At 38.3% G+C, this 18295-nt stretch overlaps 1 protein-coding gene across 3 annotated transcripts in view; it reads right to left on the reverse strand.

Moving 5' to 3' along the window:
• Nucleotides 1-2646: 2646 nt before the first annotated feature.
• Nucleotides 2647-18295, reverse strand: part of LOC101171096 (nucleus accumbens-associated protein 2) — a 34732-nt gene continuing 19083 nt past the window's right edge. The window contains exons 1-7 of one of the 3 annotated variants that reach the window (XM_004074878.4): nt 12104-12365; nt 10779-10954; nt 9913-10668; nt 8946-9122; nt 7827-7932; nt 7509-7606; nt 2647-7430 (exon numbers count right to left, since the gene is read on the reverse strand). In XM_004074878.4, coding sequence (XP_004074926.1) covers nt 6925-7430; nt 7509-7606; nt 7827-7932; nt 8946-9122; nt 9913-10668; nt 10779-10890 — 1755 coding nt within the window. In that variant the 5' untranslated portion in view covers nt 10891-10954; nt 12104-12365 and the 3' untranslated portion in view covers nt 2647-6924. Of the gene's footprint in view, nt 7431-7508; nt 7607-7826; nt 7933-8945; nt 9123-9912; nt 10669-10778; nt 10955-11274; nt 12042-12103; nt 12366-18295 lie in introns of those variants that run through there. The other 2 variants (XM_011481727.3, XM_011481726.3) reach the window with 2 other exon arrangements.

Consider the following 18295-nt stretch of genomic DNA (forward strand, 5'->3'; position numbering starts at 1 on the left):
CCTTTATCCACCTTTGTCATGGTAGGGAGAACACGTCAATACAAGGCTGGGGTCATGGATAGCACAAGGGGTTAAATAGTCATTAAAACACATTCATATCCCTTTGCATAGTGCTTTATTTATTTATTTGCTGCTACATGTCAATGACAGTCTTAAATATGAAGCAAGAATTGATGTTTCAGAACTTGATGCATATTCCTGTGACCCTGTGACATATTTTTGTCAGTTTGTTAACAGGGGAAATTTTTATTCAAGACAAGCAAGACTCGTAAAGAAAACAAAGACAAATTATGATTACCAGTATGTTAAAATGGTGTTGCAACAATTTCCCTCGCCTTTTTCCCTGTCTTTTTCCTTTTATCTTTAGACTCTATCTTTCTATAGAAGCATCAGGAAATCAGTTTTTCTTCTTTAATTTGTCACTGTGCAGTAGAAAGTATGATGCACTAAGGCTCAGCGAACTCTGTGGCCATGCAAATATTAAAAACTATTTGGATCAAAATGCAGCTCATAGCTTGCAAAGTGAAATAATCAAATAAAAAAAAGAGACGGAAACATGATTCTTAAGAATTAATGTCAAATGTTTTACAACCTTGACAGGAAAATAAGGTGCCATAAGTAGGGATTTGTTTATTGCATCAAGGAAAGACAGAACATTGATGGGCCTGAGTCACCAGCTGTGATAAAAGGAACATTTGCTAATCTAAATTACATTTTCTGCTGAGTGATTCAAGTATTTTCCAATGCTACAGTATAAAGAAAGAAAGTAAAAAAGAGAGGAAAAGTAATTGTTTTCAACATCGACAAGTTTGTACAGCAACACCAAAGATTTTCAAACATGATTGAAATTAATAAAGTTTGGCCTCAATTACAAAAGGGGTTTATTCAGACATACCTTTGGTTTGTCTGAAGATGAATAACCCCTCTTGTTAAAATAAAATATGTCCAACACAAGAGGCCCTCAGCTCTCATCTGTTTGCCTAGCTGTTGGACAGGACAAGTTTAAAAAAAAAAAAAAAAAAAAGTTTGTACAGAAGGACAATTGCTGTAACCTTTAAATCTGTTTTTTCTGTGATCAGTGTGGAATAGCTATGAAAAAAACAGGATCACAAAGATCTGTATATCACGTGAAAATATCGTTAAACAACTTAAAAAAAATATCAAAATTGCAAGATTGCTACCTATGCTTTTGTTTTTGTAGTCAGATCTAAAAAATATTTTTTATTTTACAACCACCAGATACGCCTTCACCATTAATTGCAATTTTTCTTTAAATTTTCTTTCTTTAAGAAAAATCTCCTAAAAGATTTTAATAGCAACAAATTTTGCTTTTAAAGATCCAATCTGTTTCTAGAAAAAATTGAACTTGAGAAAAAAGATCACCTGGACAAAGCATAAACAATATTTAAACGAGCATGTTATTTTAGTTTTTCTATAATTCAAATGCAATTGTTTGCATTTTAATATGGGAAGAAAATGAAATTAAGCTATAAGATGTCAGTACATATGGTGCAGGACTTTTATTGGAAAGCAGATTTTCTGATTCATTTAAAGAAAAAGAGTCGTTTTGGGCTACACAACTTAGAATTAGAAATAAAATGCATATTCTTATGAAAAATTAAAAAAAAATGTTTTTTAATGTGTACGTTCTTAATGTTTAAATCAGAAGCTGCAAAAGCATCTGAACACAAAGCAGCATCCACATAAAATTGAATTAAAATACCATGATCGAAGTGTTTGGTTGCATGATAAAATCCTTTATTAACATTTGCTTAATTTTCCATCACAAAGCTACCCATAAGCACAGACTCAGAGCCATGTTTGGCCTTTTGCTTAGCAGAGTATGACAGATATGGTCCATGTCAACATGGGATAGCTCTGCTCATGAAGCAGGACAGGACAAGTTTAAAAAAAAAGAAAAAAAAAATTTTGTACAGAAGGACAATTGCTGTAACCTTTAAATCTGTTTTTTCTGTGATCACTGATCAGTGTGGTATAGCTATGAAAAAAACAGGATCACAAAGATCTGTATATCACGTGAAAATATCGTTAAACAACTTAAAAAAAATATCAAAATTGCAAGATTGCTACCTATGCTTTTGTTTTTGTAGTCAGATCTAAAAAATATTTTTTATTTTACAACCACCAGATACGCCTTCACCATTAATTGCAATTTTTCTTTAAATTTTCTTTCTTTAAGAAAAATCTCCTAAAAGATTTTAATAGCAACAAATTTTGCTTTTAAAGATCCAATCTGTTTCTAGAAAAAATTGAACTTGAGAAAAAAGATCACCTGGACAAAGCATAAACAATATTTAAACGAGCATGTTATTTTAGTTTTTCTATAATTCAAATGCAATTGTTTGCATTTTAATATGGGAAGAAAATGAAATTAAGCTATAAGATGTCAGTACATATGGTGCAGGACTTTTATTGGAAAGCAGATTTTCTGATTCATTTAAAGAAAAAGAGTCGTTTTGGGCTACACAACTTAGAATTAGAAATAAAATGCATATTCTTATGAAAAATTAAAAAAAAATGTTTTTTAATGTGTACGTTCTTAATGTTTAAATCAGAAGCTGCAAAAGCATCTGAACACAAAGCAGCATCCACATAAAATTGAATTAAAATACCATGATCGAAGTGTTTGGTTGCATGATAAAATCCTTTATTAACATTTGCTTAATTTTCCATCACAAAGCTACCCATAAGCACAGACTCAGAGCCATGTTTGGCCTTTTGCTTAGCAGAGTATGACAGATATGGTCCATGTCAACATGGGATAGCTCTGCTCATGAAGCACCGAAAGTATGAGTCAAAAACACACTTATAGCCAGGAAGGCTGGAGTTCACATCACTATGCCTCTCTGATCTGCAAAGCAAGCAAAGCACAGACTATAGCGAGCTCTAGAAAGAGAAAGCGAAAAGCACAGCAACATCCACATCTCCAATAGTGCACTTTGGGTCTCATCCCTTTTCTGATTGTCAGCGCTCTGAACACATGGCTTTAAGATTCGCATTTCCTCCCCTCTTTCCAACATCCTTGGTCACTCTTGATGGTTGTCTTCTTTTCTTTCAATTTCTAAGTAGTTCTAAAGTGCTGGCATTGTTACACGTACAAACTTTTAGTGCATTTCTTTTTTCCGAGTTTGCTCAAAGTCAAATGGATAGGCAAATCCATTCTTTATCACAATGTTCTTTTTTTTGTTGTTATTAACAGACAATGTTACATTTTATCAAACATTCAACCAAAGACCAGGGGGTTTTACAAAAATAAAACACAGCCCTGCTACCTGCAAGACTCCTCTGGCTTTGCTTGTTAACAGAGACAACAATTAATCAGCATTAAACACATGGTGCATAAAGATCTGAGGCTTCACTGGGTTCAGGTAAGCAACTGAATGGCGTGCGTTTCTGTTCTAAGTGTTGCATAAAAATGTCCTCTTTTCAGGGTGAGCCTTTCAGCAGAACACAATTACAGTGTGCATTTGTTTTACAGTATTGGGAGATGAAAACAGCTCGTGGGTTAGAACAAAAAAACAAGTCAAAAGTTTATTTCCATCCGTCAACGGTCCTATCCTGCTTCTTACATTCAGTGATCATCAAGACAAATGATTCAGCAACAGGTGACAAATGGGTTTGAGTCAAATAAAACAACAAATTGCAGAACATTACTATCATTATTACTTTTTTTTTTTTTTTTGCAACCACCACAAATTCCTGACATTCTGAGTTTCCCGGTTACAGTGCAACATCATTCAATGTTACTTGAAAAGAAAAACTTTAGATGATTCAGGTGGTGAATCAGTAGTTGGGCAGTTTAGCAACGAAATTTGAGCAAGCTTTTGACGGAAGGCATTAGAAAATGTGAGATTGTATCCTTTTACTTTTGGACAGGAAGTTGTTTTATTTTAAGGTGTGGTTGTTTAATGCATCTGATGAGGATTCTTTGAAGAAGTACCATTAGATTTTGAACAATCTTATTTTTTAAGAAGACAAAAATTTTTTTTTTCCTGTTCTACGTTGTATGGCCTCGTTTGTCTCTTAAAAAAAGAAATGATGGCACATATCAACACTCACATATCACAATCTAAGGCACTGCTCCACATTCCTTTTCTGTCAGTACAATGGAGGATATTAACATTTTCCAAAACAGAACAATGTATTCACTTGACTAGACTTTTCTCCCTAAATTTATTAGAAACATGTTTCTACTTTATAAATTGTATAACTAAAACCAAAAGGAAGAACGCATTTGAAATGATCATTGATCAGTATAAGATGTTCACATATTACTTTGAAAGATTAAGAGAGGCTTTAGATTCATTTAGTGTCAAAAAAGATTTAAGCTGTTCAGAATTTTGTTAGGTTTATTTTTTTAAGGTTTTTTTTTCTTTTTTTAAAAAAAATCAGTAGTAAGGACAAATGATTCACTAAAATCCACTTTTTGTTTTTGCTTTTACCAAAAAACTCTTGAAGAATAAATTAAAGATGACAATAGAGTATTTTACCAAATTTTCTTTCAATTTGACATACAGAATTGTTGGGATAAAAATTGTAAAAAGCCCATAAAACAATAAATATCGATGTGCTACTTAAACATGAATGAGTTTTGGACATTTAGTAAAAAGCTCCCTTCTATTCTGTTGGAAGACCTGTGTATGGCAGCTTAAAAATCAGTGTTTTAAATCAGGACTGCATCCACCCTGACACTTAAAACTAATTATATCTATATACTAATTTTATTTTTTTGATCCTTAGTTATGTACAAAAGTTTATGCTAACAAAACACAAATCAATAAATGTACTGCATTCGCTCAAGACCTGTATCTTAGCCAAAGCATTTCTACAGGGTACATTCACTCAATAGTTTGGCCACTTAAAAAAAGACTTATTTATGGCAGACCACATTTTAGAAAAGAGGAAAAAATAAAACTAGAACAAAACGGTAACATTGTCATCAACTAGTGCATTTGCAGCCCTGTGTTTGTTTTGCAGAGCTCTGTTAAAGCTTCAACTAAAAATACTAAAATAAATGTAAAGGAATTACATTTTATGGCCAAAATTCTGAAGATGTCAACACAATTTTTTTTTTTTTAATGACATGCCAGAGGGAATTTGCACAAACTGATTTTTCAGTTTTGCTCTTACTTTTGTAGAAAGAAAAAAACTTTTCTTCCAATCCACTTTTTGACCATGTGTTCAAATAAACAATCAGTTCTTGTGATCAAATATGCTTTCATTGCTGCCAGAAACAAAGAAAAAGCAAAATACAAAGGATGCATACAATGTGCATCTTTTTTTGTTTTTGTAAATCACTGCATGAAACAAGAAAGAAAAGGCTGATAGGGCTGAATTTTGTGAATGGCAACAAGCATTAAAACCAGACAACAAACTAAAATGACCTTGCTCCATCAAAACCATAGAAACAGTCATCGTCAGAGACACCCCTTGTTTCTTTCCAATGCCACAAATGCCTGATTAATTATGTAACCAGGGTGATGTGGTGGCAATTTGCAGTCTTTCCAGGTCCATTTTGCCAACTCCTCAGTTTCCCACCCTTTAACCTTCTTGAGTGCAAATGCAGTAAGCCAGCATAAATTGCTCTTAAAAGTTTTATTTAATAATTTACCCACCCACACATTCCCCGACAAAGTTAAAAAAAAAGAAAAAAGATGGAAGCAGGACTGTGTAGTCTCTGTACATATCACATCACATCAAGGTGGAACAATGCTCTGCTCCGGCACTTTCTCTTCTATCGTTCAGCGTAGTGCACTTCCTCTTTCCACTCCATGCATTCTCCGTTCTTGGTTGTCACCGGTCCACAGGTAAAATCAAAAATTCAAAAGACAAGTCAATGCTAGGTTACACTGAAGCCAGTTCTAACGTTTGCTTGACAGAGGTCCTGGAGAGAAAGTCGTTTTGGGTCTTGAACGCATACAGCTCCAGGCAAGAATTGCTTTTATCTTATTTAGATGCAGGCTTTGCTGTTGTTTTCAGCTATTCTTTCCATTTATGGTTTGTTTCCATGCATGCAAGCTTGAACGTCATTACTTTATGTCTCTTTTCTCTCTGTATCCCCCCTTCACCCAAAAATATATATATATTTTTTGTAAAAGCTAAAAAACACTTCAACGTATCTTTTTGGAATCTTTTAATATATCAAGATATTAAAAGCTGGAAGGGTAAATGAGTGTGTATAGATTGTGATCTGCAGCAGACACAGGCATCCGATTGACAGCCTAATCTGTCATGATGTGGGCAGATAAACATGAAATAAAACATGTGTCTGCTAGGTTTGTTTTGGAAAATAGCTTTGTAATTTTCGCCTAACGAACAGTTGGCGTAAAAATGTGTTTTTAGAATAAAATGTTGTAAAGCAAATACTGCTGATCTCATATTCCTTGTGGTCTTCCACAGGTTTCTTTGTTTTAGAAGCCCATTTTGCCAAAATAGTATAAAAATTAAAATGTTCACTGGAAAACTGCCCACTAAGCAGCTTTTGCTTATGTATTATACAAAACTGATACGTCACTGCAACAATTTGCTGATCAGTTCTTTGTATTTTTAAGACATACGTTCAAATGCAGGTTGTGTGTCTAGAATAACATGAAAAGAATGATACTATACTAGGAAAGGGCTGAATTTGTTGATGCCATGCCTGTGTCTTTTATTCTCGTTTTGATTCTTCCTCTTCTTCTAAGTATGCAAGTACTCGAGCACACACGTGCACATGCATCTGTGACAGACTCTGGGGTAATAAGATCTATGAGTGTAGCCTTTTTTGAGCGGGTAATTTCCCGCTGAGGAAGCGCAGAGGAGAAGAAAGCGCCGTGGACTGCGATGTAAGAGAGCAAGCAGAAGGAACTGCGTTTGTTAAACAGGTTTCACCACGTGAGGGTGAGGGGACGCTGAGAGGGTCATTCACTGTCCATTCACCCTCAGACCTTGTCCAAAACTTTCCACCTTCTGCTCTGGTGACGTGTTGCCCGTCACAGACCCTGGGATCAAAGTGGGCGTCCCCTGTGATCTGTTAACGCCCTCCGACCTCGCTTCATCCTCGTCTTCCCTCTGTTCCTCATGGCCAACCGTTTCCCGTTCGCCCTCTGCTCCAGCTCCAGACGGAGGGCTGCCTTCTGGCTGAGTCCTGTGAGGGTCTTTTCGATCTGGATATAACCTTTGCTCTAAGGTCTTGAAGTCAGGCTCGAAGGAGAGAGTGGCTCCTGATTGAGGAGCACCCAGGGCCAGCCCCAGACCTACAGCAGCACTCATGCTTATCCCCGCGCGGTACACTTCCATGCCATCAGGCAGCATGGACTTGATCTTGGGCAGCCATCTCTTGCGGACCCGCCTTGCATTTGTGCACATGTCAGCAGCAATCACATTCATTTCACTCTCCTTGAAGTTAGGATTAAAGTTTTGACAGTAGACTGTGAAAAGGAGTGAAAAGTCCATCAAGACAAGAGACTTTTAAGATTTTTCTTGAACGTTTTGGACACTTTACTCACGTTTAACAGCATTTAGGACCCTGCTGTCCAAGGGTTTCCTACTGGGGTCACTGGTAGAGGAGCGGATGCCTGTCCCACAGCTATTTGCCAGAGTGTTTCTGCAGGAACACACAGTCACCACAAGGGGGCAGAGTCAGCAAAAAAGCATGTGCAGCAGGGCAACATGGGAACACACACAACTAACCGCATTGCACAACATGGCCAGACGGAGTGTGAAAGTTACTTTGTGACAACTGTGTCAGTTGTAAAGGCATTCTCATAAAACTAGATCTTCCCATTAGTGAAAGACTTTAGAAAACTGCTCATCTTCAAGCTCACCTGTCGAAGAAGGTGGCTAAGAGGCGACGGAGCAAGACTTTGTGTTTGATCCCAGCACACAAGTGACAGTTCATCAGCTGGCCTCTTGTCATAAATACCTGGGTACCTATATGTGGACACACATCACAAAAGTACCTTTTTTAATGGCTGTCAACTCTTTCTATTCTTTTAATCTTTATTTTTAATCATCTACAAAATGACTTAGAACAATATCAAGTCCCAACTGAAATCACAAACTGAGATAAAAGAAATATCTCCAAAAATAAAAGGACATTATAAAAAAATGGCATATTTATGTGCTCCATTCTGTTTCAGTATAATTCTATTGAGTTAGACCATGTGATAACTTTCTCATCTCACTAAAACCTCACCAATGCCATTGCTTTCATCAATGTTTCTCATAAAACTGAGCTCGACAAGACCAATAGTGTCTAGTCTCATATGTCAGAAAAACTTAAAAGTCCAGCTTTTGTCTCACTGTACAGATCTGAAAGCCCCCCCCCCCCCCCCCCCCCCCCACACACACACACACACACAGACACACACACACTCAAAGCCATTTAAATGCTATTTGGCAAAACCTCCCTGCAGGCAGTCATATGGGTTTTTACTCCCAAGTGACTTCTGTCTAGTCACTCTTCCATAAAGACCTGATTAATGATAACTGCAGAGATAGTTGTCCTTCTGTCTCAACCCTTAAGTCTCTCTGAGAAAAAATTTACAGCTTTGATCCTTTCCTTTTACACTAATTTAACACACTGACAGTCTGCATTAGATTAATAATTTGATATTTATAAAGCGTCTTTGCTGTATGACTCTCTTCTTGCTGGTGTCAACCCTCTTTCCAAAGCTGCTTTTGTCAAAAGTCATTAAAGTTATCTAGGACAAGAATTTAATTTAGGGGTGATGACGTCTAAACATAATTCAACCAAAATATTTGCTCAAATTACTTTGAATTGCAGTGACCTGAGATTCGCCTCTGACATGCAGGACGGCAGAAAACTCTCCATTTATGCTTTTTTTTATTTATTCCTGCTCTATGAAAAGTGTTTCGATTCTGTAATGGTGACACTTCAGAAAAATCCCGAATCTTCAAAAAACTGCTGACTGCCCACTTACCGGCCACCAATTCCAGCTTTTCCCCCGGGTCTCCCTCGGTGTACAGTTTAGGATGGCATCGGTAGCCGATCTGACTCACAAGGCTTGCAGGGAGCGACACGAGGTCTCTGCGGATCAACACGCAGTTGCGATTCTCCAATGCCACCGGAATCGCTGCTACGTCTTGTTTGTCTTGGACTAATGAAACCCCAACAAAAAAAGAGTGGAGAGCATTGAGAACAACAACAACAAAAGCACTTTTGTGGTCTGGATTGTGGTTCTTCTTCTCAAAGTGGTTTCTTCTCACCTTCGTGGTAACATTTTGACATTTAAAAAGATAGCAAAACAACTCAATTACTTGCAGCATATCTGGTCACAGTGAAACAAGTGGAATGGTTTGTTTGGGTGGATCCAGAACACCTGCCTACTCGCAAAAACTACAAGGAATACTCAGCTGTAAAATATCAAGATATGTCACCCATTAGTGCTCTGACTGACTGCCGATGTTTTCAAAGATCTAAAACCATATTTTTACAAACCAGCATGATGCCTTTGAGCTACAGGATGACAAGTGAGGTGAAGTGTCATGCAAGCACAAAAGAAAAGTTCAACCACAGGAAAAAATAAGCACAGAACAACTGCTGTAACTGTGTTTAGGAGTGTGTTGTTGGTCACGATGCACATCAACCATAACTCCAGACTTTCTTTATGCAGTGAGATCCCACACACACAGTGGAGGTACAACATTTTTCTTTTCTAAGAAGTGCAGGATACATGATTTATGAAAAGCTGAATTATATAACTTGGATGACATAAATATGCATTTAGTTTTTGTGCAATGTGTCTTACTAAACTTAAGACTTATTTTTTTATTATATCAAATTAATTTCACACTCAAAGCACATGATTTTTAACAATTTTCTACAAAATCCATGAAACACACACCACAAATACTTATTTTTTTTCATTAATACGTCATCAAACTTACTTCCGTAGGGGTTGGCTCCACGTCCGTAGAGGTTGTTGTAAGTTTCCTCGGTTATCCCATCATAGGGCTCCTCCTCGAACTCTTCATCGTCGTTCTGGTAGGATGTGGGACTGTCAGTGGTGGGGAGGCTGGACGCTCCAGGGCTGGATCTCTCCCCACCTGTTCCTCCGCCTCCTCCGGATGTTTGAAGGTGGAAAGATGGGATACCGGGGATGGGAGTCCCACCTGCTGCAGTGTAGAACAGTGAGCTTGTCCTCTCCATCCGAACCCCCAACTCTGGAGATGAAGTCTTGATCTGCACTGGGGGTATTGTGACGGGTACCGGATCACCGCCTTCTAGTTTGATCTTGCGGTGGGGCAAGATTATTGATGCAGGCAAGCCCGGGGTTCCCAGAAAGGCTGCTACTGAGAGGCCGTTGATGTTGTTGCAAGGACTCTGCGGCTCAGACCCCGTTTCTTCCAAGGACCCCGCTGTTTGTGAGTCACAGTGAGGCGAGTTGGCCTTAAACATTAGTTCCATGCCCCTTTCAACTATATGTTGAATCTGAAGGTAGCCAGCTGTGTACATCACCACCAGCTGTTCACTAGCTGCCATTGTTAGCTTCCCTGTATAGCAGAAAGTGAGGATCTGCTCAAAGCAAGTAGGTGTCACGGAGGAAGGCAACTCAAACTGGGTCTTAGAGGAGCTGCTGAAGAGGTCACGAAAGTAGAGGCTGCTGGCAGCCAAAACAGCCCGGTGGGCTTTGAAAGCCTGACCTGGTTAAAATAGAGAAATTGAGATTTTTAATAAAAAAATACTCCTATTTTGCATCACAAAGTTTAAGAAAACGTTGCAGAGAAAATCCTCAAATTCCCCTTACACTAACCTTTCACCACGATTGATACATCACAGTAGTTTCCCAGCAGGCGCTGCTCGTTCAGGGATCCCAGAACTGTGGCTCCAAAGTTCGGGATCTCCACATGGAGCAGCTGGGACATGTTGGTCTCAGTGGGAGATGAGCGTTCAGATATTCACTGCAGTTTCCGACACCGGGAGAGGCATCTGCGAAAGGAAATCCCCAAAAATGTCCTCAAAACGCATTGTAGAGGTAAAAAAATATAAACATATCGGAACATGTGAAAGACTCAAAGTTGTGCCGGTGAAAGTTAGAGAGGCATGACTGACAACTGAGACAAGAGGAGCAAAGGGTAACGCTGTAAAAGTTGGGTTAAAAGGAGAAAAGGGAGAGGAGTGAGAAACAAAGCGCAAAAGAAAAATGGAATTGTGAAGATAGTGGGTGAAAGACGGAGGTAGGAGAGACAAAGGAGGAGTTAAATCCTTGAGCAGGAAAAAAAAAAATTAGAATACAACTCCTTGCTTACTTCATGTGCGTTAATGTTGTGAAACACCTTTAGGCTATGTTGTCCAACATGACTTAAATTCCAAGAATTTGAGTCTGGGACTCATTCCTCGTATTGCACCTTATACAGGAACAACAACTACCCTTCACAAAGCCAGTAATTAAGCAAGAAAACCAATACCAGCTACAGAAATAGAGAAAAGCCAACTGTGTTGAAGTTTATCATGTTAGAGTTCAGAGATTCTCTCTGTTTTTTGCTGACATTTTGTATGTGTCAGCCTTTGTCATCGCATTTCACTATGGCTGGAACATGCAGGACACTATCTTACATTAACCCTGAAAATTCCTCGAAGTCTTGTGCATTCTCCAGGAATATTCGCACCTTGAATCCTTCCATGAATCATGTGTAGTTTTTTTACCCCCCTCCACACACACACACAAACATGCGTGCATATGCGTACAAGTTTCCTTATTGAGCAATGCTGCAGAACAGTTTCCAGGAATACAAACTGAAAAAAAAGTCACCGCCTCTACCAAACACACCCTCTGTTTCTCACACACACTCCCTCTGCTCTCCCTCTTCATGCACTCCGTCCTGACACACATGCACTTTGGCTCGAGAGTGCTTACATCTACATGCACACACATGCAGAGTCGCATGAACTGGGAATAAAATGTGCATCCCAAGTGGTCAACTGGAAAAACAAGAATAGGACTCTACTCTGCAAACTTAGACACATTTATAAAACAAAGAGTGCTCACTGTAAACCCAGACACTTCTGACCCTCTAAAGCTAGACTTGACAAGACACACACACACAAAAAAAAACAGAGAAGAAAAGAAGTAGTTACTGATGGAAGAAGATGCCTCTGAATTTCCCCCTCTGTCCGTCTTTTCTCATTCACTTAAACTGTCATTCATTGTCTCATGGAGGGCTCCCTGACTGACTTTTCTCTTCCCGGCCGTCTCCTATCTCGACATTTTCCAAGAGCACGTTCTCCCTGCTCACTGTCTGCTCTGTCTCTGCCTCTACCTCCTTGTCATTATCTCTAAGCTTTTCTCTCCTTTCCATTCTCCAAGGGCTGAATTCAACAAGTGCCACTGCACGGAGGGAGAAGGAGAATGGGGAGGGAAGAGGAGGAGGAGGATGGAGGAGGAAGGGGGGAGGGGGGGAGGCAGGGCGAATCAATGATGAAAGGAGTGGGAGGCTCAGTGTGTGCATGCGTCTGCGCGAGTGTCTGATCAATACAGTATCTATACGTCGCAGGGAGTGGGAGGGAGCGAAAAACACAGGCTACAGTTACAGACTGAGACCGGGCCGAGGGGGGAGGAGGAGAAAAGGGGGCTGAGACGGCGAGAAAGTCATTTGAGGACAATACGAGTAGAGAAAGACAATTAAGTTGAAACAACTTCTGCCACATGCCCCTGGACACAGATGTCTATACAGTCTGAGAGACAGAGGAGGGGAATGACTCAGACAAAAGAAGAACGAGAATATCTTGCAGAGGTCACAGCAACCGTTAATTGATTAGACAAATAGTGAAACTTCTAAAATGCCTGATTGACGCAAGTATGGAGAGAATGCGTCAGCCCTCAGCAAAAGGAAGCTTTACTGAACGGAGGGTTTCATGCAGATACTTCAAAAATAAGGAAAAGAAGCGGGGAACAAAACCCAGCCCAAAAAAAAAGCTATGTCCCATTTTCTTTTTTTTTTTTGGACAATAGCTAACAAAAGATATTTCACTTTTCGAGCAAGTGTACATTCTCTGAATCATAGCAAGGCATCTCTGCCAAACACCCACACAAAAGCAGAGAGAAGTGCTGTCTTCACGCAGGATTATTTTGCACATAAATTCATAAATGAAAAGATTAATTTGCACCTCCGCCTTGCCAGCTCTGCTTAATCATGTGACACGTTTGTGTTTTTTTTTTTTTTTTCTGCTGTTACTTCTTTAGCCAGAGCATTGGAGGCCTCCCTAAATGTTACTGGATACAGAAAGAGAGGAGCCAGATGTCGCAGGACGACAGCTAACAGGAATTACAATTGAAGATCTGCTCTACAAAGATGTGCGTGGGAGGTTATAAATGCTAAACTGCTTAGACGGATGAGTAATAGAATATAGCATAAACACACACACATAATGTCAAAATAAAGAGCACAATGGAGGAATCACATTAAGAAAGAATGACCTTTAAAAACTTAATCCATCTTTTGCTTTTAGTCCACAACAGAGCGTCTGTTACAATCGTTAAGCTGATGCAGAGTTTTTTTTCTGTCAAATTGGAGTTCATCCTTGCAAACTATTAGGTCACTCTGTGTTTTCCATTTTTTTCGCTAGAGGAGTGGAGAAAGTTGAGCTCAACTTTACTCTTTAATCGCAGCGGAAATATGAAAGGGAGGACCTAACAAAGCACTGAATACAGTGAGTCAGACTCCAGTTTAGAGAGCTTTGCTCCAGCAATGTGAGATCTGCACAGCACATATAGACACACATGAGTGAGCACCCACAAAAAAAAAAAAAAGCTCTGTCAAATGCCGGTGAAACAAATCCGCAAACACTCTAATGCAAACAGACATACACTCCCCTCCCTCCCCTCTCACATGCAACACACAATCAGGTAATCTCTGTGTGCACACTCAGCAATACACATTCTGTTTGTCTGTCTGTCCCCCTGGTATTTTGCTAGACTGCATGTCCATCGCGACATCCATCGGTTATTGTGAGCACCGTGTCCTTACGTTGCCTCCCACCTCCCCTCCCAATTCTCTCTTTTCTTTCTTCCTCTATCCTTCCCACCCTGCATACCACGTACCCACTGTCTCCTTGCCAATTAATGCACACAGGGCTGCATTGCAGTGAGGTTGGCGCGTGCCACGGCAGCAAGCACAGTACAGAGTCTACCTTCATGCATGTACGTGCCAGGCGGAACGAAAGGAGGGGAGGGGGGAGTGCATAGGAGAGTGAGTGGAGTATATGTTGACTCAGGCAGACAGGACAGTGTTGTGCACATATATACACACAGACACGTGGCTGCATTTTCACATAAATGTATGCATGAGTGAATATGAAAGACAGATGTGTGCATCAGAAGGAAAAGGAGTTCTCATAAATGCTAAAAGTTCCCTGGCACACAAACATGCAAAATCCAACCCACTGCCGCCTGCATTATGAATAGACTCTGCACAACCCATTTGAAAAATATAAGACATAAACTCTCAGCTTGTTGGTTTAGCGACGAATTGTTGGTGCATGTGTGCATCTTATGCCGCCATTTCCCACTGAGTCTTTGCATTTAAATGCCAAAAGTTCACCCATTCCAAGACGTATTGTTACGATTATTATATTGTGTACCCGGTTGTGACTTTTGCCACCATGCATTCAGAATGTGTGAGCACAGACATAGGGAGTTCAGATCTGAAATCTGAAAGGCGTCTGCTTTCTTGAACAAGTGTTAGTTCCTTTTTTAATCACAAAATTGTACCTAAGTAGAGTGTTATTAAGTATAGCAGCAGGTCCAGGCTTATTTGAATAATACGAAGAAATGAGAGAATTCACCAGATGGCAAACAAACGCATGCAAACTCACACATACTCACAGATTTTGATTACTAGTTCTACAGTAGCTGGCTGACAAATGCCAATAGGGCAGCAGGGAAACAAAAACTAACAAGACAATGTCTATTCTAGTACTTCATACCTAAAAAGAAGTTTATAAAACGAAAAATAACGTTACATAGAAATATCTACATTGCACAGAAACGAATTCCATGAAGTATTTAGTTGATAAAAGTCTAGTAAACTGTAAAAAAGAAGAAAAAAAAGAAAAGAAAAATGTAAGTGGGCCAAACAGAAGCACATCCCTCTTGCTTATATTGCGTCTATACAATCTCAATATGAACAGTCCCCCTCGTTATAAATATTCAGATCCTGCAGTTGTTCTCATGTCTAAAGTGTACCAGACAACAGATTCTATGCACGTTGAGACGGCAACGCTCCCTGGCAACAGTTCGTCCAATCAGGAAGAAGTGAGTGTCTGCCTGAGTCTGTCTGAGGATCATTATGGGATGTTGAGAGAGAGAGAGAGAGAGAGAGAGACAGAGAGGGGCAGAATATCACTGCTTATAATGCAACATCACTCCCAGCATATGGATCCTTTTGTGTTGTTAAGTTGTTTGCACACAGAATCAAAACCATCATTTCTTAAAAAGGGAGGGAAAAAAATCCTCCTATGATTCATGCAGTTATGCAACAAGGAGACAAGAATTCAATTATTATTAGTCGTAGGCTGAATATTGTCTGCTATTTCTCCATTTGGATTCAGTCGACGTGCACTAATTATTATGTGCCCTATTAACATTAGCCTAACGGCTGTCTGATGACGGGTAAAAAGTTGTCTGACCTGTAATTGTATTTTGTCTGCGACAAAAATAAATAAATTATAAAGTAAAAATGAAATCATTTCAAAAGTCAGCAACTTACACGGGAATTATGCTTGGAGAAGATCCTTAAATGTCACAATATTTTCATTTAGCCTGAGCCAAATACGAAACAAACATGTTTAATTTTGTGCACAGTCTGTAGGTATAAGATGTGGTGCAGTGTTTATAACATTTATAACATTAATTATAAATTTTACATTTAAAAATTTCTAAAATACTTAAAGACTGTTTTTTGAGTACTCAAAACGCAGAACACAAATGTAAAATATATAAAATCAAACAAAAATGTACCACAAAAGACAATATATAAATGTTCAGAATTAAACCAAAAAAATAATGTGGTATCCAACTTTATTTTAAGGGTTAAACTGTGCAGTTTTCATCTGTTTTCTTGATTCTTATATGTAATATAAATAAAAATAAATATATTGAGACATGCATTACAAATTTGACTGAAAATGTTCACATACATTTTTCCATTTCATAAAATCTGTTTTGCAAAAATGAAATACTGAAACACTGTACACAGAACCAGAAGAAAGAGTCTAACCCAGACTTCATGTCAGCAATCTCAAAGAGTCAGACAAACCCAAATAATGAACCAAAAGTAAGGTGCCGTCAACCTTTCCTGTCGACACTGAAAATGCAAAAGAGTAACCACATCTGATGCAGCTTCTATAGATGATGATCAACAGTGTTATCGACAGGATCTTTAAGGGTTTGCCAGCTGTAGACGGCCTTGGAACCACAGAGTAATACATCACAACTTTCACTTTTATGAACCTTTACTCCATCAAGGTGCATGGCAAGTTTGGGATTTAGTCTGAAAAGCACCAAGCTGGTTAAATGAGGATTTCTTTTGGGAGAATTTTTAAATATTATAATACAAGCATTGGTTTTAAGGTTTGTTAATTTTAAGGTAAAATGTATTTTGAAGCCTTTTTAAAAGTCCTTCTTATAGGATTTTTTGGCCAAGTCATGAAAGTGCAATGTAACTTAAGCTTAATACACAAATCTGTTGAAAATGTGAGACTAAGGCCATGTCCAAATTCCCACCCTAATCCCTAACTACTAAAAAACAATTTAGTGCGGGACTATGTAGTTCATTGGATTTTAAAAGCAATTCGGACACCATGCTCACTATTTATGACATCATCAATTTCACGAAGTGAAAATCTCATTGATTTGAGCGTTTTATGATGACCATTTATGAATCCACTGTTCTGTAGATAAAAACGGTAAATTTTTTTTTTAAATACATTTAAATACATTTCCTTTGCAAAAAATGTCATTTCATTAGGGTCTATGTTCGCTAATTTAGTGAGCATCGATGCATACTGTTTTTTTGCAGAGGCTTCTGGGAAATTTCCAGGGCACACAATTTTAGAATTGAAGATTCGGACAGCCCTACAAAGTGGCGAACGCACTATATAGTGCACTATGTAGTGAGTAGTGAAGGAATTACGACATAGCCTAAAAGTTCAAAATGTCTCAATACTTCAAATCAAAATGAAAGAAAATCTTTCTCTCCTAACAACGTTAGACAACAAAAACTTAGGCTGGTGTGGTGTCTGAGTGATACCACCCTTTAGAAATCATGCGGGAGGAAATACTGAAAAACATTGTAAAAAAAAATTCCTGATCTTTCAGCAACTTGAAATAAACCAGTTTTACCGGCACAAATGAAAAAAAGAAAAAAAAAGGAAGTAGCCTGACTGCTAAGGTAACTAGGACGCCACATCCTTCTGCAAAATTAACATTAACTTGATTTCCAGGAATTCCATTGTACTGCTGCAGATATGTTTAAAAGATGCAAAATGCAAATCTCATTTTGTGAAGAACAACAAACCACTTTCATACTAGAGGTTTACAAAAACACCAGAAAACCCTAAGTTTGTCAGTGGATTGACCAAAAGCTGTAAGACCATTTCATTTAACCACCCCAATTTTATCTAATCACTAGGGTTGGGCATCCTTTTGATTTAGATTACAACTTAATTTGATTTAAAATTCATCATACTTTAATTAAACAGTGATTTATGTTGAAAATTCAACTCATAACTAATTTGGTTTTGAATACAGTAAAAAAAAGGTTTTAGATTTTATGTTTTTAAGTTAACAAATGTAGAACTTTCAATAACAAAACTTGAAGTTAAATTAATTAAAATAAAAATGAACTTGATTTTCTGAAAAAAAGAATTGCATTGAATTATTTTAAAGAAGTCATGAACAGATTGTCACTATCGTAATTCATTTGAATTACCCAATCTAAAATGAAAAATATCAAAAAATCTGAAAATCAAAATACAGTATGCAGGAGGCAAGGATGAAGAACTTTCAAGTTCCTTATCTGGAAATGGCCAAAACAGAATTAAAACTAATGAGTAATATGAAGAAAAAGCTGTGGCAGAAAATTCCCATACCAGTTTTATTTTGTTTTCTGCTGTTCGTAACAGGGACGCAAAGAGGAAGAGAATGCAAAATATGTTTGTGAACATATGGGTTTGTGTTTGAGTGATTCTCCTGAGGGAAAGAAATTGCTAATGGACTCCAAGTGGCTGCAGGAGGTAAACAAACAAAGCTTTCCAGCAGTTAGTGCCTCA

Source organism: Oryzias latipes, chromosome 12, assembly GCF_002234675.1.
Source record: "Oryzias latipes chromosome 12, ASM223467v1".
NCBI lineage: Eukaryota > Metazoa > Chordata > Actinopteri > Beloniformes > Adrianichthyidae > Oryzias > Oryzias latipes.